Below are 27,288 nucleotides of genomic sequence, written 5' to 3' on the forward strand. Positions count from 1 at the left end.
CGCGATCCAAAATGGCCACCGCCTCCGCACTCGGGAACGCTCCCTGTATGTCTACCCTCGCGAGGCCACCCGAGGAGTTCAGCCGCGAAAGGAGTGACTTCTCGGTCGGGGCTGCTCTCCGCGAAGGCCCCTCATCCCCGGGAATGCACCGGGAACAGAGGCCTTCGCGCGAGAGCCGGAGCCCCGACTCCCCGCACGCGACACCCTTAAGAGAAAGGAGCGCGAAACGGCACGAAATGGGGACGGGTGGCAGGCCACCCCCTCTGGAGACCCAGAGAGTACAGCAGGCAGGGAATTTGTAAAAACACCTTTTTTTTTTTTTTTTTTTTTTACAAACTTTGAAAACGCTTGGAGCCTGCAGAAAGGAGAAACTCCTTCTGCCAACTTTCTCCGAGGGATGGGCTTCTCTGGAGGCGGAGGGGGAAAGTGACCGGCCCACCGATGAATACTCCCCCTCCTCTCACTGGGCTGGGCAAAATGTACTCCGGGGAAAGGCTTCAGGGCAGAGCCCTGCCTTGCCTGCTATGGCTCCTCACTTCAGCTTTTCTCGAGTTCTAGTCACAGTTGCCTCCCAGATAACTTAAATCAAACCTGAAATAGTGGATCACTTCACTCCTCTTAATAAACTCTGTGGGGTTTTTTTTTCAGTAGATCAGGACCGCAGGTTATGCTCTCTCATCTGCTGGAGTCAGAGATATACTGAAGGATCGCAGGGGGGTGCACCAGGGTATAGGTGGTGCCTTTTCAGTTTCTCTCTGACTCCATCTGCTGGACGGGAGGCATAACCCAGCAGTCTGGACTGATCCTGGTACGTACAGGGAACATGGGAGATAAGAGAGGGTGGGTGGGGGGATGCTTGAGTGTGGGTTTCAGAGAGAGGGAGCCTATATGAGGGGAACGGGATGCCGGTGAGAGAGAATGTGTGTGTGAGAGAGGAGAGGGGGGTGGGGGAGTGCGAGAGACAGCTTGGTAAATAAACTTTGCCAGCCCTGGCTTTAGCAAATGTGCCTACACGTCCCTTGCCCTGGGTGAAAACAATTTAGTTTTTCCTTTTCAGCTAACGCTTCCATGCAAGAGCATATGTGCCAATAAAAGGGCTCGCCGCCCGGGCGTAGAACAGGTACAGTTGCTAGTTTAATATAAACTTGGTAGAAAAGAAAGAAAAAGAAAAAACCTCACCTTTTCTGAATGCTTTGGTTCCATTAAGAAGTTCAAAATCTTGACTGTAATTTCAACAATCGTTCCCTTTTTTTCTAGATTCAGTATTTCACAAATATTCTTCAATGTAACTTTATTCAGTCTTAAGAAACAAAACACAAAAATTAGATTCTTTTCCAAGACATCAAGTAAAATATGACCAGCCTAAGTGGTTAACAGCATTACAGTCATGATAAAAATAAAAAAAACATAATATAATATAGTAACACTATGCTCTACATAAAAGCTATCTAGTTGGGGGTTTGTTCAATTCAGTTAAAATACAAACTGTTGCCAACACTACCCCTAGCAAAAATATTTTGCTCAGCAGACAGCTTATGTGGAAAGTGCAGGCAGTTAGAGGACATGAAGGCACTAATGTACTCGGAAGGTGAGGGTAGATGGAACAAGAAGAACTCAGACCAGCTATAAGGTTGTTTTACATAACTAAGATTAGGTTTATAAACAGAACAATTGCAGCTTCACACAAAATAGTTGAGCAGGGAGCCCAAAAAGAATAAAAAGCTAACAGTCAGCCTGGAATATAGATTTGGTCAGAAAAGCAACTTTAGCCATCCTATAGACCCGAGACCGAACTCCAGCACTAAGTTCCTGTGTTCCTAATACTCTCTTACACCTGGGGACGTGCGAATGTCCCCTGGTCGCACATTGCAACGAAATACTTCATGTCTTTGATGATTTAAGGTTCTGTGTAATAGATAAACTGTTTGCCAACTGGGGTGGTGGGGATTTGGACCATGATTTGTTATGACTTGAACAAAAATTACAAACTGGCTAAAAGACAGAAAACAGAGAGTAGGATTAAATGGACCATTTTCTCAGTGGAAGGGACTGGGCAGTGGAGTGCCTCAGGGATCTGTATTGGGACCCTTACTTTTCAATATATTTATAAATGATCTGGAAAGAAATATGACAAGTGAGGTAATCAAATTTGTAGATGATACAAAATTGTTCAAAGTAGTTAAATCACAAGCAGATTGTGATAAATTGCAGGAAGACCTTGTGAGACTGGAAGATTGGGCATCGAAATGGCAGATGAAATTTAATGTGGATAAGTGCTATAGTTACACAATGTTAGGTTCCATATTAGGTGCTACCACCCAAGAAAGAGATCTAGGCGTCATAGTGGATAACACATTGAAATCGTAGGTTCAGTGTGCTGCGGCAGTCAAAAAAGCAAACAGAATGTTGGGAATTATTAGAAAGGGAAAAGAAAATTAGGTCTTACCTCTTAATTTTCGTTCCTGTAGTACCAAGGATCAGTCCAGATTCCTGGGTTTTGCCTCTGCACCAGCAGATGGAGACAGAGCAAAACTTGTCAGGCTCTGCATAAATACCAGGGTGCCACCCACAGCCTGCCAGTATTACGCAATGTCAAAGCAGAACAACTCACACTGCCAACTAACTATATACATGAAGGACAACTGGTGAACTCTCAGGACACTTCCCCCAACCAAAAACTTGACTGCAACTGAACTCACGGACAAAGCTCTTCCCGCTCAAGAAAAAGAAAAAAAAAAACTTCCGAGCAGCCTTAAGAACAGCGGACTCTCTGAACTTAATGCAGAAGCGGTGGGACTCTGGACTGATCCTTGGTACTACAGGAACGAAAATTAACAGAGGTAAGACCTAATTTTCTTTTCCCTGTACATACCGGATCAGTTCAGACTCCTGGGATGTACCAGAGCTTAAACTACTTGGGGTGGGACCCGGAGAGGCCCGCTTTCAAGACGCCTGCCCTGAAATTGCCCTCTCTGGTATCCTGCACATCCAACCGATAATTTATTTATTTATTATTTAGAATTTTTATATACCGAAATTCTTGTTGGGAAACAAATCAGTCCGGTTTACAGGTAACAACAATAATGCTACGGGACGGGAAACGGTGCCCCTGGCTTTACAAGAAACATATTAAACAAGGCTTTACATAAAACATAATGAACAGTAACGATTCAAAGAATCTACATAAGGTAACTTCTCTGGGTTAGGGACAAACTTGATGGTTTTAGATAAAGATGAACTAAGGCTGGTTAAATTATAACTTGGTTAGATTTCCCTGAAGTGTACACAATAAATACAATGTAAAAATAAAGTAAAAATTGGAATTGAAATAAACTACTTAAATGAGGTAAAAATACAATAACATGTAACAGATAAATTAAAATAGCGAGGGCAGTTTGTGTAACGTAGTCTTTTGGGTGGTGAAGGGCTAATGACGGGCAAACGTATGCAATGATTTCCACGTCGCCGCCCTAAAGATCTGAGTGGAGATCTGATGACACTCCGCCCAGGAGGCCGCCTGGGAACGAGTGGAATGTGCCTTCAGACCCAAAGCCAACGGCCGACCACCCAAGAGGTATGCAGAATTAATGGTCTCCTTCAACCACCGAGAAATGGTGGCTTTAGACGCCATATCACCCTTTTTCGGCCCCTTCCAGAGGACAAAGAGATGGTCTGACAGCCGAAATCCATTAGTGACCTCCAGATAGCGTAAGAGCGCCCTACGCACATCAAACTTCTTTAGGTCCTTGGAACGGGGATCCGAACTGTCGAGATCAGAAAATGATGGAAGCTCCACAGACTGATTCAAATGAAAAGCCGAAACCACCTTCGGAAGAAAAGAGGGTACCGTACAAATGCTAACTCCGGACTCGGAAATCTGCAAAAACGGCTTCTGACAAGAGAACGCCCGAAGTTCCGACAACAGTCTAGCTGATGAGATTGCCACCAAAAACACAACCTTCAGCATGAGATCCTTCAAGGTCGTCCTCTTTAGTGGCTCGAATGGTGGCGTGCACAAAGCCTTGAGCACCAAGTTTAAGTTCCAGGAAGGGCACGGACAAAGCCTAAAGGGGGTGTAGATGCTTTGCCCCCTTTAGAAACCAGGCAACATTCGGGTGTGATGCCAATGCTCCGCCATCCACTGAACCACGTAAACAACCGAGAGCGGCCACCTGCACTCGCAACGAACTACAGGAAAGGCCTTTGGCCAAGTCATCCTGCAGAAAGGCTAAAATATTAGAAACAGACGCCCGGGTGGCCCGAATTGCACATGAAACACACCACAATTCAAAAACCTTCCACACTCGTACGTATGACAAAGAAGTTGACGATTTTCATGATCTGAGAAGGGTAGCAACCACGGCGTCAGAGTAAACCCTGCCTTTCAAATGGCGCCTCTCAAACGCCATGCCGCTAGACAGAAGCGATCTACCTGATCGAAACAGACAGGTCCCTGATGAAGAAGATTCGGGAACACTGGGAGACACAGAGGATCCTCCAGCGCCAGATTGAGGAGGTCTGCAAACCACGGGCGACGGGGCCACTCGGGTGCCACCAGAATTACCTCCGAGGGATGATTCTCTATTCAACGAAGCCCCTTGCCTATCAGGGGCCAGGGAGGAAAGACGTATAGCAGGACGGACGTCGGCCAAGGAAGCGTCAGGGCATCCACCCCTTCCGCCCCCCCACTCCCTTCGACGGGCAAAGAAGCGTGGAGCCTTGGCACTGTGAAATGTCGCCATCAGATCCATGGCCGGCGTTCCCCAACTGTCGCAGATTAGCTGGAACGCCATGTCCGCAAGCTCCCATTCTCCGGGATCGAGATGATGCCGGCTCAAAAAGTCCGTGTGAACGTTGTCTACCCCCGCTATGTGCGATGCAGCAATGCTAAGTAGATGCCGTTCCGCCCACTGAATTAGCAGCCGAGCCTCTAACGCCACTGGGCGACTCCGGGTCCCCCCTAACGATTGATATAGGCCACTGTGGTTGCACTGTCAGACAGTATCCTGACAGACTTCCCCAGAACCAGGGGGAGAAGAGTCTGCAACGCCAGACGCACCGCCCTGGTTTCCAAGCGATTGATCGACCAGCGAGATTCTGTCATGGACCATCACCCCTGAACGGACTTTCGCAGGCATACCGCCCCCCAGCCGGAGAGGCTCGCATCCGTGGTCACCACTGTCCATTCCGGAGCCACAAGTGAGACCCCCCCCCCCCGGAGGAGATTGTCTGCACATAACCACCAGCCCAGGCTGGAGCGAGCCAGGGCCGTCAGGAGTAACGGGAGATGAAATTGCTCGGAAACCGGGCTCTAGCGGGAGAGCAACGCCGCTTGCAAGGGTCGCATATGCGCAAAGGACCAGGGTACCAATTCTAACATCGACGCCATGGACCCTATCAACTGTAGATAGTCCCAAACCGTCAGTGATCACATCTGTAGTAGGGCCCTGACTTGACCTTGCAACTTGAGACTGCGCTCGACGGAGAGAGAGAGAAAAAAAAAAAAAAAAAAAACTTTCCCCTGCCGTGTGTCAAATAACGCTCCCAAAATCTCCAGAGACTTTGGCAGTATTGACTACCCAGCTGAGCGAGCGTAATAACTGTAGGACCCGTTGTACCGCTGACCGACAAAGCGACTCGGATTTTGCGCGGATCAACCAACCGTCCAGATACGGGTGGACTAACAATCCCTCCCGTCGCAACTGTGCTGCTACCACCACCATTATCTTGGTGAATGTTCTGGGTGCTGTCGCGAGGCCGAACGGCAAAGCTTGAAACTGGTAATACTGCCCCAGTGCATAGAACCGGAGATGTTTCTGATCCGCTTTCTGGATTCCGATGTGCAGGTATGCTTCTGTGAGATCCAGAGACGCCAGAAATTCCCCCGGTCGCACGGAAACAATCATGGACCTCAGCGTTTCCATGCGAAAATGAGGAATCCGCAGACATTTGTTGACGCTTTTTAGATCCAGAATGGGTAGAAAGGAGCAGTCTATCTTTGGAACGACGAAGTATATGGAGTAATGTCCTCTTATTTGTTCCGAGGCGGGCACTGGGACGATGGCTCCCAGCTCCGACAGCCGGACCGTCTGACGGACTGCTCGCCGCTTGTCTGCATATCCGCACGGGGATGAGAAAAATCTCGGAATGGGGAGGGGGGGGGGGGGCGCGAAAAAAAATCTAACTTGTAGCCACGATTTATCACAGATAGAACCCATTGGTCTGTCGTGATTGCGGCCCATTCCTCGTAGAAGAGGGACAACCTGCCCCCTTCCTTCGGTACAGAGGAATGGATCGGCTGGCCATCATTGTGCCGACTTACCACCGGGGTCGACCAAAACGTCTACCGCGAAAGGGCTGAGGCTACTGTCTACCCCCCCCCCCCCCCCCCCGCGAAAGGAGGGGGATGCGGTACTGGGGCAAGTGGAATGAGGTTTCCTATTCCCACGAAATCTGGACCTGGACGAAAAGGACCCCCTGGATCTTGACCTATCCTCCAGGAGACGGTATCCCTTTGTTCTCGCCCAGCAACTGGATCATGTCATTCAACTCCTTCCCAAACAGGAGCTTGCCCTTAAAAGGTAAGGATCCCAGCCGAGACTTGGAGGCACCATCCGCAGCCCAGTTGCGCAACCACAACAAATGCCTGGCCGAGACTGCGGAAACCATGGAACAAGCCGACGTACGTAGTAGGTCATAGAGGGCGTCCGCACTATAGGCCATGACAGCTTCGAGGCGGCCCGCCTGTTTGGCTTCCTCCTCAGAGAGCCCTTCGTTGGCAAGGAGCTGTTGCACCCACTGGAGGCCAGCCCGTAAAGCAAAATTACTGCAAATCGCAGCTCAAGCCCCCAGGGCGGACACCTCAAAAATCTTAAGCTGAAGCTCCAATTTTTGATCCTGAAGATCTTTCAGCGCTGTAGTTCCCATGACTGGGATAGTGGTCCTCTTTGTTACCGCTGACACCGCAGCATCCACCGTCGGCACCTGAAGGATCTCCAGCGCCTCCTCAGGCAATGGGTAAAGCTTATCCATGGCCTTAGTGACCTTCAAGCCCACATCCGGGGTATCCCATTCCCGGAAAAGGAGGTCCGTGGCCGAGAAATGAAATGGGAATGTTGTCGGGGGGTAACTCAAACCCAACACTGGATCCATGGACCCCAATCGAAACTCCTCAGGGGGCGCAGCAATCCCCAACTCGCTCAAGATGACTGGGATGAGAGGAGCCAGCTCATCCCTGCGGAATAGGCGGATTACCCTTGGATCGTCGCCCTCCACAGCCAGGCTCTGCCGTTTTGCCTCCTGAGACGAAGCGGCCTCTCCCTCTACCCCCCTCGGGGGTGGGGAGGGCTCCTCCATACCTTCCTGGGCCGTGGAATCAGGGGAGGAATCCGTGTCGTCCCGGAGGGGAAGCGCCCGCAACGGACGCTTTGCCCTGGGCTGCCCTACCACCTTCTCCGGTCGTGGGGGAAAATTTTCCCTGGGGGGGCCATGGGGCCCCCCCGACTGGGGTGAACTCCACTTATGGGCTCTGCGGGCCTGAAAAGCCCGATGCATTGCCAAAATGAACGCAGAAGAAAAAGACCCGCAGGAACCCTCGGAATCCGTGTCTGTTATCTCCCTGCCCCCCGGCGGCGAAACAGGCCGCGAAACCGGTCTCTGGGAGGAGAGGGAGGGCGGGGAATTCCTGGAATTTGCCGCGATCGGCACCACGGGGGGGGGGGGGGGGGGGGGGCATGAGCCAAGATGGCGGGTTTTCCTGCGATTTTTGGTAAGCATGTGGAACGAGGAGAGGGCGTCTCTCCGACCACGATCGCCGAGGTCCGACGGCACACAGCCGCCCCCCGAGCCAACCCTGACGAGCCCTCGCCCCTGGGGATGCAGGCCGAACACAGCTCCTGTGTGAGAGGCGTGCGCCGTCAGAGCTGCAGGCTGAGCAGGCCGTTCCGCGAGGCATGCCCAGCCCTTAATCCTAATCAACGCTGCAAAAAAAAAAAAAAAAAAAGAGTAAAAACAGAGCCGGAGGGAAGGGCACGAGAATGGGAGGGAGAGGAGCCGACTGCCGCCACACTAAGCGCTAAGATCTGCCGCCCGACGCAGCCGCAAAGAGACAAAAACAAAAACTTTTTTTTTTTTGTACCTCAGAGCTGTCCCTCGCAGAGTTCTGAAACGGCCCGGTTGGGGTGAGTGAGCCGGGCTCCCCGGTATCACCCCAGCTGGGCTGTAAGTAAGCAGCGTCCTCGACCCTTAGCCCCAGCAGTTCACTCAACTAGGGGGGATGGTCCCCATAGGACCTGACAGCCCCCTGGGAGGACAGGCCGGCAAACTTCCTCCTCTCAAACAGTCTTTTTTTTTTTTTTCAAGAAAACTTAATTGAAATAAAGAAACCTAACTAACCAACCAAGGCTCAACAATACTAGCATAAAATTTGAAAATCAACTCAGGCTGTGGGCCATGCACCCACACCATATGCTGGAGACAGAGTAATACTGGCAGGCTGTGGGTGGCACCCTGGTATTTATGCAGAGCCTGACAAGTTTTGCTCTGTCTCCATCTGCTGGTGCGGAGGCAAAACCCAGGTAAATAAAACCCAGATGGTAAATAAAACGGAAAATGTCATAATGCCTCTGTATCGCTCCATGGTGAGACCGCACCTTGAATACTGTGTACAATTCTGGTCGCTGCATCTCAAAAAAAGATATAATTGCGATGAAGAAGGAACAACATGATAAGGGGAATGGAACAGCTCCCCTATGAGGAAAGACTAAAGAGGTTAGGACTTTTCAGCTTGGAGAAGAGACGGCCGAGGGGGGATATGATAGAGGTGTTTAAAATCATGAGAGGTCTAGAACGGGTAGATGTGAATCGGTTATTTACTCTTTCGGATAATAGAAAGACTAGGGGGCACTCCATGAAGTTAGCACATGGCACATTTAAAACTAATCGGAGAAAGTTCTTTTTCACTCAACGCACAATTAAACTCTGGAATTTGTTGCTAGAGGATGTGGTTAGTGCAGTTAGTATAGCTGAGTTTAAAAAAGGATTGGATAAGTTCTTGGAGGAGAAGTCCATTACCTATTAATTAAGTTGACTTAGAAAATAGCCACTGCTATTACTAGCAACAGTAACATGGGATAGACTTAGTTTTTGGGTACTTGCCAGGTTCTTATGGCTTAGATTGGCCACTGTTGGAAACAGGATGCTGGTCTTGATGGACCCTTGGTATGACCCAGCATGGCATGTTCTTAAAAATGGATTTATAAAATTACGATCTGTTTCACCTATGGGACTTAATGCTGACTTAGATTTCAGTGTTTTTTTTCTGCTGACTGAATGCATCATTTTGTCATCACTAGGATATGCTCTCATTACTGCAGTTGGAGTTGTTCTGTCGTCTTTTCTGTACACTATATGAAGATCTTGGCTTCTGCTTCAGTGGGCCTCCTGAGAGATCATTTTGAGACTGTCCTGTTATGAATGGTATTTCCTGGCATACAGATAAGTCCCACTTTTTATTACTCTAACTTTGGGTTAATACTGAATTTGACATTTGCTTTACAGAGAAGAGTCTAAGTGGATTACAAAATTCAAATCTACCCCTGTGGAAGCTTTCCCACGAAACACCGGCCGTGCTGTTGGGTTCACTATGGGCTAACTCTTATGACTGTTTAGATTTTTTTTTTTTTTTTTAAAGCAAATAAAACCAAAAAAATACCTTTCACTCAAAGGTGGATGATTGATTAGTCCGTGCGGTCTTAGCACTTTCTGTGCATGACATGCCATCAAGCCTTGCTGACACCTTATTTTCACTTTTGGTATATGGTTGTGTGTTTGTCAACCTCCTTTTAAAAAAAAAAAAAAAAAGTCTGGTCATTTGGTTCTATTTTTTGCTTTGTTCAGATCCATTAGTATCAGACACATAAGGGCAGGGGATGGTGCCAGAGGCACCACCTATCAATGGGCTCCAATGGAGAACAGTAGACTCTGCACTGGTGCACTTGGCCTGGGAAGCCCAATTTCAAGAGACACCCTGGCATGTGCGCTGACTGTGCTTAAGTCTGTTGATGCCCTGCATGGCACCTATCATGGAGGGAACAGCGCTCCTGGCATCTACAGCACCTCAGACACCAGCATCCATGGTGTCACAGATGTTCCTTCCCGGTGCTGACAGCTTTGGTAGAGTCCAGCGGCACCCATGGCACTTGAATACTCTATGCATTTGTCAAAATCAACACCACCCATGGCGCTCTGATGGCATCATATGACTGCTTAGTGGTGCCCTACGAGGCTATTGTCCTCATGGCACCCACTGCGCTCAAGGGCATGGATGGCGCTTGAAGGTGTCCATTTGCCCAATGGCATCCATGGCACCTGCTAGTGCTCGATGGTATCCATGGACATGCTCCACGGTGCTAAGACAATCGACAGCGCTCAGTGCATAGATGGCACTCAACAGCATTGATGGTGCTCAGCAGCATCCTTGACATCTGGGATGCTAGGTGTCATCTACATAAATGTAGATGACACCAAATCATCAAGACACATAAATCGTCAAGACCGACAAGAGATGCATACAAGGGATGCTACAGGTACCGCCTTCCAAATCTACCAGACACAGCACGCTAAGAGATCGGGCGTTCTCTACAGCCAGTCCACCGTTATGGAACTCCATCCCCCCAAATCTCAGACTGGAACCATGCATCTCAACCTTCAAGAAAAGACTAAAGACCTGGATATTCATACAAGCATTCCCGGACTCCAATTGATTTAACACCTCAACGTCGTCCCTCATCTCCATTTACACCATTGTTAACCATCTCCATTATCGTTAGCCTTTTTTGAATTAATAACCTATCCTTTTTCTTCCTTCTTCGCCAAGTTCTAGTCACCCTGTTACATGTAACTGCCTCTTCCGCACCATTGTTCTAGTTTATGTTTATTATGCACCCCTGTTTTATGTGAACCAGCATGATGTGACTGCGGTCTCGAATGCCGGTATATAAAAATCCGAAATAAATAAATAAAATAAAAAAATCTATGCAGAGTTGCCCTAGTTCTGCTGGGCTACACTCCCACATTTGACAACGGGTGCTCTGGCACGAACATGCATGGCCAAATGATTTCGGGCATGGCACCTATGATGTAGCAGCAAAGCTGATTGCCCGGGAACATGCTCAATCTCTCTTCCAAGGAGAATGCACTGCCAGAGCAAGCTAACAAGGAGGAAGGAAGGGGAAGCTAAGTCATCCAGGGCACCAGAGGTGAAGATTAACCTGGATCCATGGAGACTAGTATCCAGAGGTGTAGGGAGGATGCACTCTTCTCCCCATGAGAATGTTTCTGTCTTGGTCCTTCACTGTCTGAACCTCCATCGATGCCCAGCAGGCAAATTAAATGTCATGGAACTCCTTCTTGGATGGGAACTCAAGCAAGTCACCAGGCTAGAGGTCTACTTGACACCCCCCCCCCCCCCCCCCAAAGACTGCATACTGCCAATCCCATGAGGCACTGATAAAGGCACAAAAAAAATTAAATGAGATGAGGTTAATAAGCTGCAGTTTTATAAAGGAGAAGAAAAAAACCTTTCCCAGCCTTCTCACTGTACTAAGCAAGCCATTTTGGCTGGCAGAAAGACTTGGAAAAGGAGAAAAAACAGAAACAAACTACCAAAAGGTACACAAGGAAAAAATAAAGACTGCTAGAAAAGTCAGTTGCTGCAACTCCAGAAAAATCACAGCAATATCTGTGAGGAAGAGAACTATACTAAAACGTGACCACATGACTGTGGGGAAAAAAAAAAAAGACTGAGGGGCTCTATCTGGGAGTCAGGGAGGTAGCTACAGCTGCATATGCTAGGTAGAGCATGCTGAAAGCTCTAGAATCTTAGAGATCAAAGTTTTGCGGTAGCGCAGTCAGATATGTGCAAATACTTCCATCCTATTTGTCCTTGAAGAAAGGTCTAAATCTGATCAAATATACATTATGAATCTCCAAAGACAAGTAAGAAAATCAGGAAACTGCAAAACTATGCAATTTCATGTGTGCACAATTATTAACCAATAGCTCTGGCTTTGTAACAGCCATGTCAAAAAATGGCCATTAAACTGTACTTTATTAGTAACTAATATTTGACTGAATATTTCGTGCCTATATGTAAACCGTTGTGATGGTACACCACAGATACGGTATAGAAAAGCTTTTAAATAAATAAATATTGCACATACAATTTGCAAAATATTACTTTGAAATTAAGGAATTGATAAGTTCAAGCAGATCATAAATAAGAAAAAAATGATTACTTCTTTAACATGTCTTCCTTTCTTTTGTATTGTTCACTGCCAGCTTCAAATGGAAACCCACTGAACACACCAATGTTCTTCCTTATTGCATTAACCTAAACAGAATTGATGGGGGAAAATTAGTTGCATATCAAGACAAAAAAAAAAAAAAAAGCTCTGTCATGAATCCACCACTGACACAATGTTTAACATATTATGATTTTAAAACAGATGCTACCAAATACATACAGTGGTGGTAATAACTTTTTTTGTATTTTAAAGTTATGGCTATTTTTGTTTTCAATCTAAGAGATGGATCAACATATATATAATAGATCCCACTGGTCACCACCAGGTTCTGTTGATGCTTCTATAGCGGTTTTTGAATTTATGGTGAAAGCAAGCGTTAAACCAATGAGCTATAATTATTGGGGACAAATATGACAAATTATATGTCATCTTAGTGATACTATTTTATCACAAAATTAGATTATAATCCAATGGAAGAGATTCACCAAGAAATTTGTTTTGAGAAATGCCATTGGGCACAAGAGACGCAGTGGTGCATTATAGATTATGTAAAACCATCCTTGTGGTGGAGGGAGAAAGACACCGATGTGAAATTGGCATGAATGGAACGATAATGGATTTTTAAACTACAGACTGTAGAGCCTCTGGGCTTAAATATGGAGATTGATCGGTTAGCCTGCTAATATTGGACAGAAGAAAAACATCAGAGATTTATAACATACACTCTATAAAGCCATTGGCTGAGGAACAATGAATGACAGCATTATTTTGAGTGGAAACATTTTACGTATTGATCACATGTTCCATAACCAATAATTTTATTCATAAGAGATGCTCGTGTGTGGTATTCTCATTAATGATTGGCAGCATATGTCTTTTTAAATGAATACGCAGACAGATTTTATTTATTTATTTAAATTTCTATACTGTGCCCTTCAAGGTTCGGGCCGGGTTACATGGTAAACACTGGAGAAATTACTTACCTGATAATTTTGTTTTCCTTAGACAGATGGACTTCCCTGCCAGCAGATGGAGACGGAGTCAGATTTCAAAGCTGATGTCACCCTAGATATACTCCTGCAGTGACCTCAGCCCTCCAAGTATTTTCTTCAAAAGCCACTGTGGACATAGCGAACAAACAAGATTAAAAACACGATTAACTGTAACTGTACTCTACCATTCATAAACACTGAACCCCAATAAGAAAATACCCTGATCTAGGGACTGGATGAAGGCTTACCCGTAATGTCTTGGATTTGATATCCACTCCACGGGTGACTCCTTGGCACCGTTCTTGGGCAGCCAAGAGCGGAATGCTGAGACCATCCGTCTACACTAAGGAAAACAAAATTATCAGGCAAGTAATTCTGCCATTTCCTAGTATGTAGCCAGATGGACTCAGGACCAATGGGATGTACAAAAAAGAGTTACTACCATTTGGGGTGGGAGGCTGTTCCCAGTCTGGTTAACACCACTCTTGCAAAGGCTGCACCCTCTCGAGCCTGTACTCTCAGCTGATAGAACCTGGAGAAGGCGTGCAAGGAGGACCACGCTGCCGCTCGGCACATTGGGAGAGAGCAGTCTAACTTCCACCCATGAGGCTGCCTGAACCCTGGTGGAATAAGCTTTAACCTGAGAAGGTAATGACTTTCCTGCTTCCACATAGGCTCCCATGACCACCTCCTTAAACCAGCAAGCTATGGTAGCTCGCGAAGCTGGTTCACCCTGTTTCCTTCCACTGTGAAGTATAAACAGGCGGTCCATCTTTCGGACCATTTCTGAAACTTCCAGATACCGCACCAAAAGTCTACAGTCAAATGACTGAGGAAGCGATATTCCTCCGCATCCTTGAGTTTATCTAGGGATGGCAACGAAATGGTCTGATTCGAATGAAACTCCGAGACTACCTTGGGCAAGAAGGATAGAGCGGTACGAAGCTGAAACGCTCCTGGAGTCATCTGGAGGAATAGTTCCCAACACAATGCCTGCAATTCAGAGATGCGACGCGCCGAGCATAACACCACCAGGAACACCGTTTTCAAGGTAAATAAATGCAAGGAAAGACTGCGCAGCAGCTGAAAAGCGGGACCTGCCAAGAATTCCAATACTGGATTAAGATTCCACAAGAGAACCGGCAACCGCAGGGGAGGCCATTCAGAAAATGGATCATGTCTGGGTGAGCCGACAGGGAGCCTCCACTCACCTCACCCCTGAAACAGGAGATAGCCGCTACCTGCACCTTCAAGGAATTAAAGGGCCAAACCTTTATTTAAACTGTCCTGCAAAAATTCCAGAATAAGTGGGATTTGGACTGCCCAAGGGGACAGTGCATTCCTTGCACCTGGCCTCAAATACTCTCTAGACATGCACATACGCTAGGGATGTGTAGAACTTCCGAGCGCGAAGTAAGGTGACTTACCGCTGTAGAATATCCTTGCTTCATCAGGAAAGTCCTCTCAAGGGCCAGACTAAAAGTCATATTTGACTCTGATTCTCGTGAAGGACGGGCCCTGCTGCAGCAGGTCCTTATGCGGTGGAAGGTGCAGGGGGTTCTCTACCAGGAGTCTCTGCATGTCCACATACCACGGATGCCTGGGCCACTCTGGAGCTACTAGTAGGATTACAAACCCTGTGGTGTTTGATTCCGCGAATGACCCTGCCCAGCAGGGGCCACGGAGGGAAGGTATACAGTAACTCTTTTCCCGGCCAGAGCTGAACGAGGGAGTCAATTCCCAGGGACCACGGATCTCTTCTGTGACTGGAGAATCAGGAACCTTCATGTTGTGAGATGCGACCAGCAGGTTGATGGACAGGGAGGGCCCAGCGATCTACTATCAGTTGAAAGGCTTTGTCCAACAGCACCCACTCTCCTGGATCCAGGCTCGCCCTGCTTAGAAAGTCTGCTTTGATGTCTTTTCCTGTGATGTGGGAGGCCAGTATCATCTGTAGATAGACCGCCTTTATGGAGTGGCGGAAATGTATCTCCTGCAACACTTTCTGGCTCTTGGTTCCTCCCTGGCATCGATGTAAGCTATCGTCGTTGCGTTTTCTGAAATTACGCGGACCGCTTGACTCTGGAGATTGTGGCTGAATTGTAAGCACGCCAGCCTTACTGCCCGCGCTTCCAGGTGATTGATGTTCCAGAAGGCCTCTTCTTCCGTCCAATGGTCCTGGGCCATGAGTTCCTGACAGTGAACCCCCCAGCCCCGGAGACTTGGCTCTGTTGTGAGAACCAGCCAGTTCGGTGAGGACAGGGATAAACCTCTGTTCAGATAAGCCTCCTGCAACCACCACTGGAGGTGAGAGTGGACTCCCATCGGTAAGTGGAGCCGAATTAAATAGTCTTCAGAATGTGGGTTCCAAAATGACAGCAGCGGGAGCTTAAGTGGGCACATGTGTTCTCTCGTCCACGGCACTTCCAAGGTTGCTGTCATCAAGCCAAGAACTTGGAGATAGTGCCATACTGTCGGGCATATTATGTTCATCAACTGACTCACCTGGGACATCAACTTCCATATCGATGTGGTCGGAAGACATGCCTTGCCTGGTGTCAAACCAGACTCCCAGATACTCCAAGGACTGGGAAGGCTTGAGACTGCTCTTGTCCAGGTTTACTACCCAATAGAGTTCCTGAAGTGAGAAGATCACCCTGTTGGACATCCGAATGCTCTCTTCCACGGACTTGGCATGCATCAACCAGTCGTCCAAGTACGGGTGTACCAGGATTCCTTCTCTTCTCAACGCCGCTGCCACGACCACCATAACCTTGGAAAATGCCTAGCCACTGCCCCCAGAACAAAGGGCAATGCCCGGAACTGATAATAGTGACCCAATACCGCAAAGCTTAGGAAGCGTTTGTGTTCCTGACAGACTGGAATATGTAGGTAGGCCTCGGATAGGTCCAGAGAGATTAGGAACTCTCCCGATTGTACGGACATTATCACGGAGCATAATGTTTCCATGCAGAAATGACTCACTCGTAGGTGACGACTGACATTCTTGAGGTCCAGGAGAGGGCAAAAGGAACCTTCCTTCTTGGGTATGATGAAATAGATTGAATAATGTCCCATGTCATAATGCCTCTGTATCGCTCCACGGTGAGACCGCACCTTGAATACTGTGTACAATTCTGGTCGCCGCATCTCAAAAAAGATATAATTGCGATGGAGAAGGTACAGAGAAGGGCTACCAAAATGATAAGGGGAATGGAACAACTCTCCTATGAGGAAAGACTAAAGAGGTTAGGACTTTTCAGCTTGGAGAAGAGACGGCTGAGGGGGGATATGATAGAGGTGTTTAAAATCATGAGAGGTCTAGAACGGGTAGATGTAAATCGGTTATTTACTCTTTCGGATAGTAGAAAGACTAGGGGGCACTCCATGAAGTTAGCATGGGGCACATTTAAAACTAATCGGAGAAAGTTCTTTTTTACTCAATGCACAATTAAACTCTGGAATTTGTTGCCAGAGGATGTGGTTAGTGCAGTTAGTATAGCTGTGTTTAAAAAAGGATTGGATAAGTTCTTGGAGGAGAAGTCCATTACCTGCTATTAAGTTCACTTAGAGAATAGCCACTGCCATTAGCAATGGTAACATGGAATAGACAGTTTTTGGGTACTTGCCAGGTTCTTATGGCCTGGATTGGCCACTGTTGGAAACAGGATGCTGGGCTTGATGGACCCTTTGTCTGACCCAGTATGGCATTTTCTTATGTTCTTATATTTTCCTGGGGTGTAGGTACTGGGATTACCGCCCTCGTCCTGAGGAGCCTTAAAAAAGCAATCTCCACTGCCTTTTTGTGCTGGGAGAGGTAAGGAAACATCATGAATACATCCCGAGGAGTGCTGCAAAATTCCAGCGCATATCCTTCTTGTATGACTTCCAGTACCCATTTGTCTGAAGTAATCTTCACCCAACATTGGTAAAAGAGACAGTCGACCCCTTATCTCTTTGTTCTAAAGGTGGGTTGGTAAAATTTCATTAGGACGTTTGGGACGAGCCTGAACTGGAACCTGCCCCTCTCTTGTGCTTTCAACTATGAAAGGACTGAGTTCTCCCAAAGGGCAGAGACCTCTGAAATGTCAAGTTCCTGTAGGAGCGAAAACGTTGGGAGCCCCTGGGCGAAGGGTGCTGCAATTGCTTCCTCCTATCTTCCGGTAGTTGGGGAACTGAAGATTTGCCCCATTTACTGGCTAGTTTATTCAATTCATTTCCGAATAGGAGTGGTTCTTTAAAGGGTATCTTTGTTCGGTTGACCTTGGAGGTTGCGTCGGCTTACCAGTTCCGCAGTCATAGCTGTCTTCTGGCTGCTACCATTGAGGCCACTCCTCTGGCTGAAGTATGGACTAAATCAGAGCCCACGCCTGCTAAAAAGGCTGCGGCGGGATTCATAGCCACTCTGGGATTCATCCCCCGAATCATCCATCTCCTGAGAAAGAAGTAGGCACAAACTAGCTACCAGGGCACAACAAGAAGCAATTTGTTAGGTCACTGCTACTGCATCAAAGGCTTGCTTAAGGATGGACTCCATCCATCTATCGTGCGCATCCTTTAAGGCCGCTTCTCCTTCCACTGGGATAGTTCACTCAGAGACGACGCAGACCAGTGCATCCACTTTAGGGAAACACAAACGCTCTCTCACTGCTGGGTCCAGCAAGTATAGAGCTTCTAATGCTCTGCCCCCTTAAGCTTGCTTCTGGGGCATCCCATTCCAGGTCAATCAACTCCTGGATGGCTTCCAGTACTGGAAAGTAGCAAGAGACTTTCTGCAGGGAAATCAGAATGGAATTCTTCTTTAGTTCCATCAGAGTCCGTCCCAGGAACTCCCAGTGTCTTCAGGCAATTCGTCTCCATGAAAGAACCATAACATGGTTCAATATGGTTCCAACCCTGGGGGGAATTTCCCCTTCTTCCAAAGGATCTGGCTCCTCCTCTTCATCTGTGCCATCAGGGTCCCTAATAGGGATACCCTTGGTCAGGTGCGACATGCCTCGCGGTCTGCCAATAGGAATGGGAGAGGTTACCAGCTGGGGTTCCATCCAGCAGGGGCAAGCAAGGTAGTAGACTGCACCTGTACAAAGGCTTGTAGCCCGTGGAAAAATTCCACCCAAGAAGAGGCCACCGGGTCCATGCCTAGCCCAAGGAGAACTGGGGTGAGTCCAGATGTGTTTCTCTCTCTCCCACAGTAGATCCAGTCAGTTAGGTACTCAGATTCGGAGTACTTCCAGTTAAGGCAATGACCAACCCATCATCTGAATGGGAAGAGCCGGCTTAGCAAAGTCCAGGGAGACCAACTCCCCTTGGACTTCCTCATAGTGCTGACACAAGTTTCAATCCAGGTCACGCTGTGAAGCCCTAATATGACAAGAAACACAGAGAGTAAGGCACTTAGGTTTCTTGGTTGCCGGCGCCATTGGCGGCAGTAACTGTGCATTTGATTGGCTCATACTTAAATTTATGCTCCCAAAAGGCACACACTCAGCCCGTGCACACAGCGCTTCCTGTATTGTGCGTGGATGTACGCGCCATTACATGCACAGCGCGTGCGCAGAGCCAAAACACTGCACATATAGATGTCCTACAGAGGGCAGTACTGCATGCACAGCAACGCGCGCAAGCTGGCGCCGACGTGGCCTGCCACATAGTGTACTGACCAAGCCTAAAGTGGGGCCTAGCCCACCGGGGGCTGCTCAACCTGCTCAGAAGCCCAATTCCCCTTAGCCCCACGGGAGCGAGAACGACATCCGTATGGCATGCCAAGTACAGAGACCAGAGGAAAACCTACCGAAAATCCCTCCAATTACCGCTGAATTTGTAAAAAATTTTTCTAAGCTTATCTGGGCTCAGCGTTTACTGGCTGAGTAGAGAGAGACTGTCTCCGGCTGCAGGGGGAGAGGGCTTTAGCTGTCACCTCCGCTCATGGCTTCTTGCACACTGCCTTTCAGCTGCACAAGTCCATGGCAGGAACCGGTTACTGGACCAAGGCATGCCTCTGACAGATCTCGGAAATCGCCTCAGGAATTCTCAACTGGGGGAGGGACCTTTCTTATCACCGCAGGAGAGCGGGGCTAGATTATTTTCTCCAATTTAAATGTAAAATTTCTCCTTCCAAAAATACAACAATTCCCATAGGGAGAGGTATGTCCACCATCTGCAGGAGACCGAGAATACTGGAGGGCCGAAGTCACTGCAGGGGTATACCTAGGGTGACATCAGCATTTAAATCTGACTAGGTCTCCATCTACTGGCTACATACTAGGAAACAACTTAAAAGAACAAATTGTAAAGACATGACAAAAACAAATATTTATTTAAAATTTTAAAATCTGTAGGTCTCCCAATGCAACTCCAGTCAAAACATCAACATCAGATTTATGTCGGGAGTTTCTAAAGTTATTCCATCTTGAATGAGATGAAAAATTCACTTAGAAGTTAAGTACAACTAAATTTACTGATTGCTCATCCTGTTTTTCTGGTACATTGAAATTGTTTGAAGAACTTTTTTTTAATACACTAAACAGTTTTCATTGTGTAAGATAAACTAAAAAGGATATAAATAAAGTTGTCAGGGCAACAAAGTGGATAGACACCGTATAGTCCAAAAATAACCTTTTTATTGAGTGGAGACAATATATTCAAACAAACGCCCGACTCTGGCCGAGTTTCGCCCCGCCAGGGGCTGCCTCAGGGGCTGTATGAAGAAGTTCTTTTTGAAAATGCTTTTTGTGAAACAAACTTCATTACACATTTGCTACAGCAGAATCGTTATCACTCGGGTCCACAACCTGAGCGGAGAATGCGAGCGATAACGATTCTGCTGTAGCAAATGTGTAATGAAGTTTGTTTCACAAAAAGCATTTTCAAAAAAGAACTTCTTCATACAGCCCCTGAGGCAGCCCCTGGCGGGGCGAAACTCAGCCAGAGTCAGGCGTTTGTTTGAATATATTGTCTCCACTCAATAAAAAGGTTATTTTTGGACTATACGGTGTCTATCCACTTTGTTGCCCTGACAGCTTTCTTAGACAACCTACCCTCTTGTTTCATCAGTATAAATAAAGTTGGACATTTCGGGCACATGATGATGGTCAGGACATGGAGTTGAGAGTATAAAATGTAATTTGGTGATATCCATTTGATGCCCGTTTTCTTAAAAATTTAAAATTAAGCTGTGTGTGGCAATGATTGAATGTGAGCATTTTTTGGTATATAAATATTTTTTTTAGTTTGTTTATCCTTCTCTTTTGTAAGTTTATTGTGTAGCTAGCTTGCCCCCTCTGTTTTTCATGCACTGGTTATAAGAAACCTACATCCCATTCCAAAAATGTTCACATTTTGTTGGCCTTATAGACCGGAAGTAAAATGTATTAAAACTATTTGTTCCAGGTGAAAAACAAACGGATGAAATGTTAAAACATAATTAATTAATCCCCACATATTGTGTATGTTTGACCATATATTCTATGCCACAACTGCTAAAAGAAAGCAAAATTGCTTACCTTGTAATAGGTGTTATCACAGGACAGCAGGATGTGGTCCTCACATATGGGTGACGTCATTCTCGGAGCCCTAATGCGGGAAAACTTCTGGCAAAGTTTCTAGAAGCTTTTAACTGGCAGCCTGGGGCTACTGAGCATGCCCGGCATGCCATGATATTCCCTGCCACAGGGGTCTCACTTCAGTCTGGTTTGTAGCAATAAGCGTTAGCTAAATAAACTAATAAAAAACTGAGGCCCAACTCCGCGGGGTGGCGGGTGGGTTCTGTGAGGACTACATCCTGCTGTCCTGGGATAACACCTATTACAAGGTAAGCAATTTTGCTTTATCCCAGGACAAGCAGGATGCTAGTCCTCACATATGGGTGATTAGCAAGCTAGAGGCTGAGTCATTGTCCATGGAGGTAGCAGTGATGCGTTTTTGAGGAAATGATGCAGCCGAAGATCACAGCAGGTTGGTTGTAGAAGGAGTTGGGATTAAACTGGAAACAAGTTCCTTAAGACAGATTGTCCATAGGCGGAATCTTGTCGTCCTTCCTTGTCCAAACAGTAATGAGCTGCAAAGGTGTGAAGAGAACTCCATGTTGCTGCTTTACAGATGTCAATGATTGGCACTGAACGAAAATGTGCTACTGAAGTTGACATTGCTCTTACTGAATGCGCCTTTACTCGCCCTTGGAGAGGAAGGCCTGCTTTTTCATAGCAAAACTGTATACAATCTGCTAACCAATTGGATAGAGTATGCTTTCCCACTGCTTTACCTGGCTTATTTGGATCATAAGATACAAAAAGCTGATTGGATTTTCTGAGGGACGTAGTGCGATTCAGATAAAAAGATAACGCACATTTGCAGTCCAAAGTGTGCAAAGCTCTTTCCCCTTGGTGAGAATGAGGTCTTGGAAAGAATGTGGGTAGAACTATGGATTGATTTAAGTGGAACTCTGTAACTACCTTAGGAAGGAATTTTGGGTGTGTTCGGAGTACCACTCTGTCATGTAGGAACTTTGTATAAGGTTCATAAGTGACTAGTGCTTGTAACTCACTAACCCTTCTAGCTGATGTAATGGCTATAAGAAAGATAGTCTTCCATGTGAGAAACTTAAAATCACAGGAATGTATGGGTTCAAAGGGAGAACGCATCAATGCTGTTAAAACCAGATTCAGGTCCCATTGTGTGGCTGGAGGCCAAATTGGTGGTTTAAGGTGAGTTAGACCTCTCATAAACCTACTGACGAGAGGTTGTGTAGATATAGGTGCATCTCCTATCTTGTTATGATAAGCTGAGATTGCGCTCAAATGTACTCTGATTGAGGAAGTCTGAAGACCAGAGTCTGAAAGATGGTACAAATAGTCTAGAAGAGCAGTAGTGGGGCAAATGAAAGGATCAATATTGTTTTGCTTGCACCACAAAGTGAATCGTTTCCATTTGAAAGAATAATTCTTGTGGAAGGTTTGCGGGAAGCTATAAGCACTTGAGAAACATTAGTTGAAAGATTGAGTGGTTGTAGGATTAAGCTTTCAACATCCATGCTGTCAGGGATAGGGATTGAAGGTTGGGATGGTGCAACCGACCCTGATCCTGAGTTATGAGATTGGGAGCTACTCCCAGACGTATTGGATCCCTGACTGAAAGGTCTAGCAGTGTGGGAAACCATACTTGTCGAGGCCAATATGGGGCTATGAGTATCATGGACCCTTTGTCCTGTTGTAGCTTCACCAGTGTCTTGGTGATAAGCGGTATTGGAGGATATGCATATAGTAGGCCTGAGTTCCAAGGGCGAGCAAAAGCGTCCTTGGCTGGCTGGTTCTTCTGTTTATGTAGAGAACAGAAGTTGTCCACTTTGTGATTCAGATGCGACGCAAAGAGGTCTGTTGTTGGTTGTCCCCAACGTTGGAATATCTTGGTCGCTATCGAGGGATTCAGGGACCACTCGTGTGGTTGGAACTGGCGACTGAGTCGGTCTGCTAGTACATTTTGAATTCCTGCTAGATAAGTGGCCTGTAGGAACATTGAGTGACTCAAGGCCCAGTCCCAAATTTGTGCAGCTTCTTGACAAAGGAGATACGAGCCCGTACCTCCCTGTTTGTTGATGTACCACATGGCTACCGTATTGTCTGTTTGGATCAGTACAGTCTTGTGTGAAAGGCAGTCCTTGAACGCATGTAGCGCATAACGTATAGCTCGAAGTTCCAGAAAATTGATTTGATATGTGGCTTCGAGTTTTGTCCAAGTTCCTTGAGTTTGAAGAGAGTTTATGTGAGCTCCCCACCCCAAGGTGGATGCATCTGTAGTTAATGTAATCTGAGGGACCGGTTTTTGGAAGGGTAGGCCCTTGCGTAAATTGTCCTTGATTGTCCACCATTGTAGCGAAGAGCGTAGTTGGTGGGTGACTTGGATTTGATAATGTAGTGGTTGAATGGCTTGGATCCATTGTGATCGAAGAGTCCATTGGGTTAGTCTCATGGCAAGTCTCGCTATAGGAGTGACGTGAACCGTTGAAGCCATGTGGCCTAGTAAGATCAGAAATTGATGAGCTGTTGCTTGTTTTTGTATGGAAATTGAATACGCCAACCGGGACAGTGTGAGTGTACGATCTTCTGGAAGAAAAGCCTGTGCAAGCTTTGTGTTTAATTCTGCTCCTACGAACTGGAGTAGATAAGAAGGGCTTAGGTGGGATTTTTGATAATTGATGAGGAATCCCAGCTTGTGAAGTAATTTTATCGTGTAATGCAGAGAATTTACTGCTCCTTGTTGTGATTGACTTTTGATTAGCCAATCGTCGAGATAAGGAAAAACATGAACACCTCGTTTGTGCAAATGTCCCGCTATCACTGCCAGGCATTTGGTGAATACTCTGGGAGCTGAAGCCAGGCCGAATGGTAACACTCGGTATTGGAAATACTGATGTCCTACTGTGAATCGCAGATACTTGCGATGAGGCGGGAATATAGGAATGTGTGTGTATGCATCTTGAAGATCCAGAGAACAAAGCCAATCTCCCTTTTGTATTAGTGGAAGCATGGTGCCTAGCGAAACCATCCTGAATTTTTCTTTTCTTAAGAATTTGTTGAGATTTCTGAGATCTAGAATGGGACGTAGGCCTCCGGTTTTCTTTGGAATTAGGAAATACCGGGAATAGAATCCTCTTCCCTTCTGAGCGTGTGTGGTACGTGTTCCACAGCTTTTGCCTTCAGAAGAGCAGATAATTCTGTTTGTAACTGAGGTATGTGATTGAGATGGGAGTTTTGTGGTGGAAACTCCTGAGGGAGAGATAAGAAGTCTAGGCGGTAGCCTTGATGAACTATGGACAGGACCCAATGATCGGTTGTTATTGTTGTCCATTCTTTGTAGAAATGGGAAATTCTCCCTCCAACTGGTAAGGTGGGAAATGGGTTGGGAAATTGGCTTTGTGCTCTGAAATTGATTTCAAAAGCCCGATGTAGAACCTGTTTGAGGAGGTGGTTGTGGCCTTGCAGACCGTTGTTGTCTCTGTTGCGGCCGTTGTTGAGACCTTGGAGCTCTTGACCTAGAGGCCGGAGGATAGTATCTCTTCGGTCGATAGAAGGGACGTTTAGCCTCTCTATGTGGTGGTCTGCGAGTTATGTGAGTTGCAGGGTCATGAGGTAACGTTGAGAGTTGCTTCAATGTTTCCGAATGCTCTCGGAGCTGAGCAATGGCATCCTGCACTTTAGTGCCAAACAAATTATCTCCCTGACAGGGAAGGTCTACTAATTTGTCCTGGACTTCAGGGCGTAAATCTGAAGCCTTTAGCCAGGCCCACCTTCTTGCACTGATGCCGGATGCTGCTGTTCTAGATGAGGTTTCAAAAGCATCATAGGCTGCTCTTACCTCATGCTTTCCTGCATCCAAACCCTTTTGGATAATCTGTTGTGCTGCCTCCTGTTGTTGCTGAGGCAGAGAGGATAGAAACTCTTCAATTTGTTTCCAGAGATTCCTCTGGTGATGCGTCATGTAGAGCTGATATGCAGCAATTTTTGAGTTGAGCATGGCTCCCTGGTAGATTTTTCTGCCCATTAAATCTAAAAATCTACTGTCCTTTCCCGGAGGGATTGAGGCATGAGTCCTAGATCTGCGGGATTCCACAACCAGGGAATTGTGAGGAAGTTGAGGTTTCTCAAATCCTGGGGCTGCTTGAACGAGATAAGTAGTCTACTCTCCTGTTTACAGCAGGGGTTGTGCATGGATGTTCCCATATCCTCTGCTGAAGCTGTAATAGCACTTCGTGCACTGGAATGGCTAGATTGTGCTTAGGAGGATCTACAAATTGTAAAATTTCAAGCGTCTGCTGCCTCTCATCCTTTTCAGCCTGGAGTTGGAAGGGTATGGACTCAGACATTTCTTGTATAAAAGAGGAAAATGAAAGGTCCTCTGGAGGTGACTGCTTTTTGGCTTGAGGTGGAGAAGCCTCAGACAAGAAATCTGAGGAATGCTCAGATTCCGTGTCTGACCAAGTATCAGAAGTAGGAAGGTGATACTGAGGAGGTTCCGGCCTCTGAGGAGGAGGTACCCCTGAAGGTCCTTGTAAGGGATCTTGAGGGTCCGGTGATTGCTCTCTGTCCTCTTCTTCTTGTCCAGGTGCTATGGGCAATGAAGCTAGGAGGTCTTGATACCTTTTAGTGAGGATGCTATGTAATTGTGCTTCAGAAGTGGAATTATCTGGAGCTGTGGAGATAGCTGGATATGAAGAGTGTTTAAATTTCCCCGATGACTTTTGAGTGGAAGATGTTTTCCTTGATACAGGTGATTTAGACGGTGCCATTGTATAGAGAGACATCGATTGTGACATAGGTGGCATCGATGAAGTATGGAAGGTGAACATCGATATTGGAATCATCGATGAAATAGGTCTGGCAGGCATAGAAGGCATCGGAAATTGTGAAGGAACCGATGGCATCGATGGTGCGTGTAATGAAAATGGAACCATCATCGAAGAAGTCATCAGCGGAATCGATGAAGTCATCGCTGGCATCGGTGTATTTGCCGGCATCATCGGCAGAGTCACCGGCAATGGCTGTGAAGCCAGTATCGAAGGCAGAGACATCGACGATTCCGTCGGCAGACAGGGTTGTCGGCATCGACACGGTGGTCGGCATCGGCGATGACGCTGGAATTTGATGCTGCAAGGCATCAGTGACTATCTGTTTTATTAAAGCAGTCAAGTCAGTCATCGAAGTTGATACTTGCTGTGATGTAGATGGTATCGATTCCGGAACCGATGGCACCGAAGTAGAGGAAATCCTTTGCTTCTTAGGGATCGGTTCCTCCGGCGGCGGAAGCAGTGGAATCGATCGATGCCATCTGTGTTTATACTTTGAAATGTGGATAAATGCAAGGTAATGCATATAGGGAAAAATAACCCATGCTATAATTACACAATGTTAGGTTCCATATTAGGTGCTACAACCCAAGAAAGAGATCTAGGTGTCATAGTGGATAACACATTGAAATCGTCGGTTCAGTGTGCTGCGGCAGTCAAAAAAGCAAACAGAATGTTGGGAATTATTAGAAAGGGAATGGTGAATAAAACGGAAAATGTCATAATGCCTCTGTATCGCTCCATGGTGAGACCACACCTTGAATACTGTGTACAGTTCTGGTCGCCGCATCTCAAAAAAGATATAATTGCGATGGAGAAGGTACAGAGAAGGGCTACCAAAATGATAAGGGGAATGGAACAGCTTCCCTACGAGGAAAGACTAAAGAGGTTAGGACTTTTCAGCTTGGAGAAGAGACGACTGAGGGGGGATATGATAGAGGTGTTTAAAATCATGAGAGGTCTAGAACGGGTAGATGTGAATCGGTTATTTACTCTTTCGGATAGTAGAAAGACTAGGGGGCACTCCATGAAGTTAGCATGGGGCACATTTAAAACTAATCTGAGAAAGTTCTTTTTTACTCAACGCACAATTAAACTCTGGAATTTGTTACCAGGGGATGTGGTCAGTGCAGTTAGTATAGCTGTGTTTAAAAAAGGATTGGATAAGTTCTTGGAGGAGAAGTCCATTACATGCTATTAAGTTCACTTAGAGAATAGCCACTGCCATTAGCAACAGTAACATGGAATAGACTTAGTTTTTGGGTACTTGCCAGGTTCTTATGACCTGGATTGGCCACTGTTGGAAACAGGATGCTGGGCTTGATGGACCCTTGGTCTGACCCAGTATGGCATTTTCTTATGTTCTTATGTTCTTATGAACGTGGCTCAGATACCGACCTTGTCGATGATGCGGAGGGTGTTGGAGAGGAGGCATCCCCCGAACCCTCCGGAAGTCTTTTCTTGATCAGTATCTTCTTTGTTATGCCTACCGGCGAAGATTTTGTGGAAGTCGTCGGTGAAGGCCCTGATTGAATTTGGAAAATTTGTGCCATTTTTTCTTGGCGGAGTTTTCTGCCTTTTACCGTCATTTCCTGGCATTTTGAACAGGCAGCGATGTCATGGTCTCCGCCAAGGCACCGAACGCATTCGGTAT

The 27,288-nt window shown here is 46.6% G+C and overlaps 1 protein-coding gene across 3 annotated transcripts in view; it reads right to left on the reverse strand.

Moving 5' to 3' along the window:
- DEK (DEK proto-oncogene) overlaps nt 1-27,288 on the reverse strand; it is a 213,427-nt gene that overhangs the window by 116,937 nt on the left and 69,202 nt on the right. For all 3 annotated transcript variants that reach the window (XM_029590742.1, XM_029590743.1, XM_029590741.1), the window contains exons 5-6: nt 12,297-12,391; nt 1,180-1,300 (exon numbers count right to left, since the gene is read on the reverse strand). In XM_029590742.1, the coding sequence (XP_029446602.1) occupies nt 1,180-1,300; nt 12,297-12,391 (216 nt within the window). The remainder of the gene's footprint in view (nt 1-1,179; nt 1,301-12,296; nt 12,392-27,288) is intronic.

Source organism: Rhinatrema bivittatum, chromosome 2, assembly GCF_901001135.1.
Source record: "Rhinatrema bivittatum chromosome 2, aRhiBiv1.1, whole genome shotgun sequence".
Classification (NCBI taxonomy): Eukaryota; Metazoa; Chordata; class Amphibia; order Gymnophiona; family Rhinatrematidae; genus Rhinatrema; species Rhinatrema bivittatum.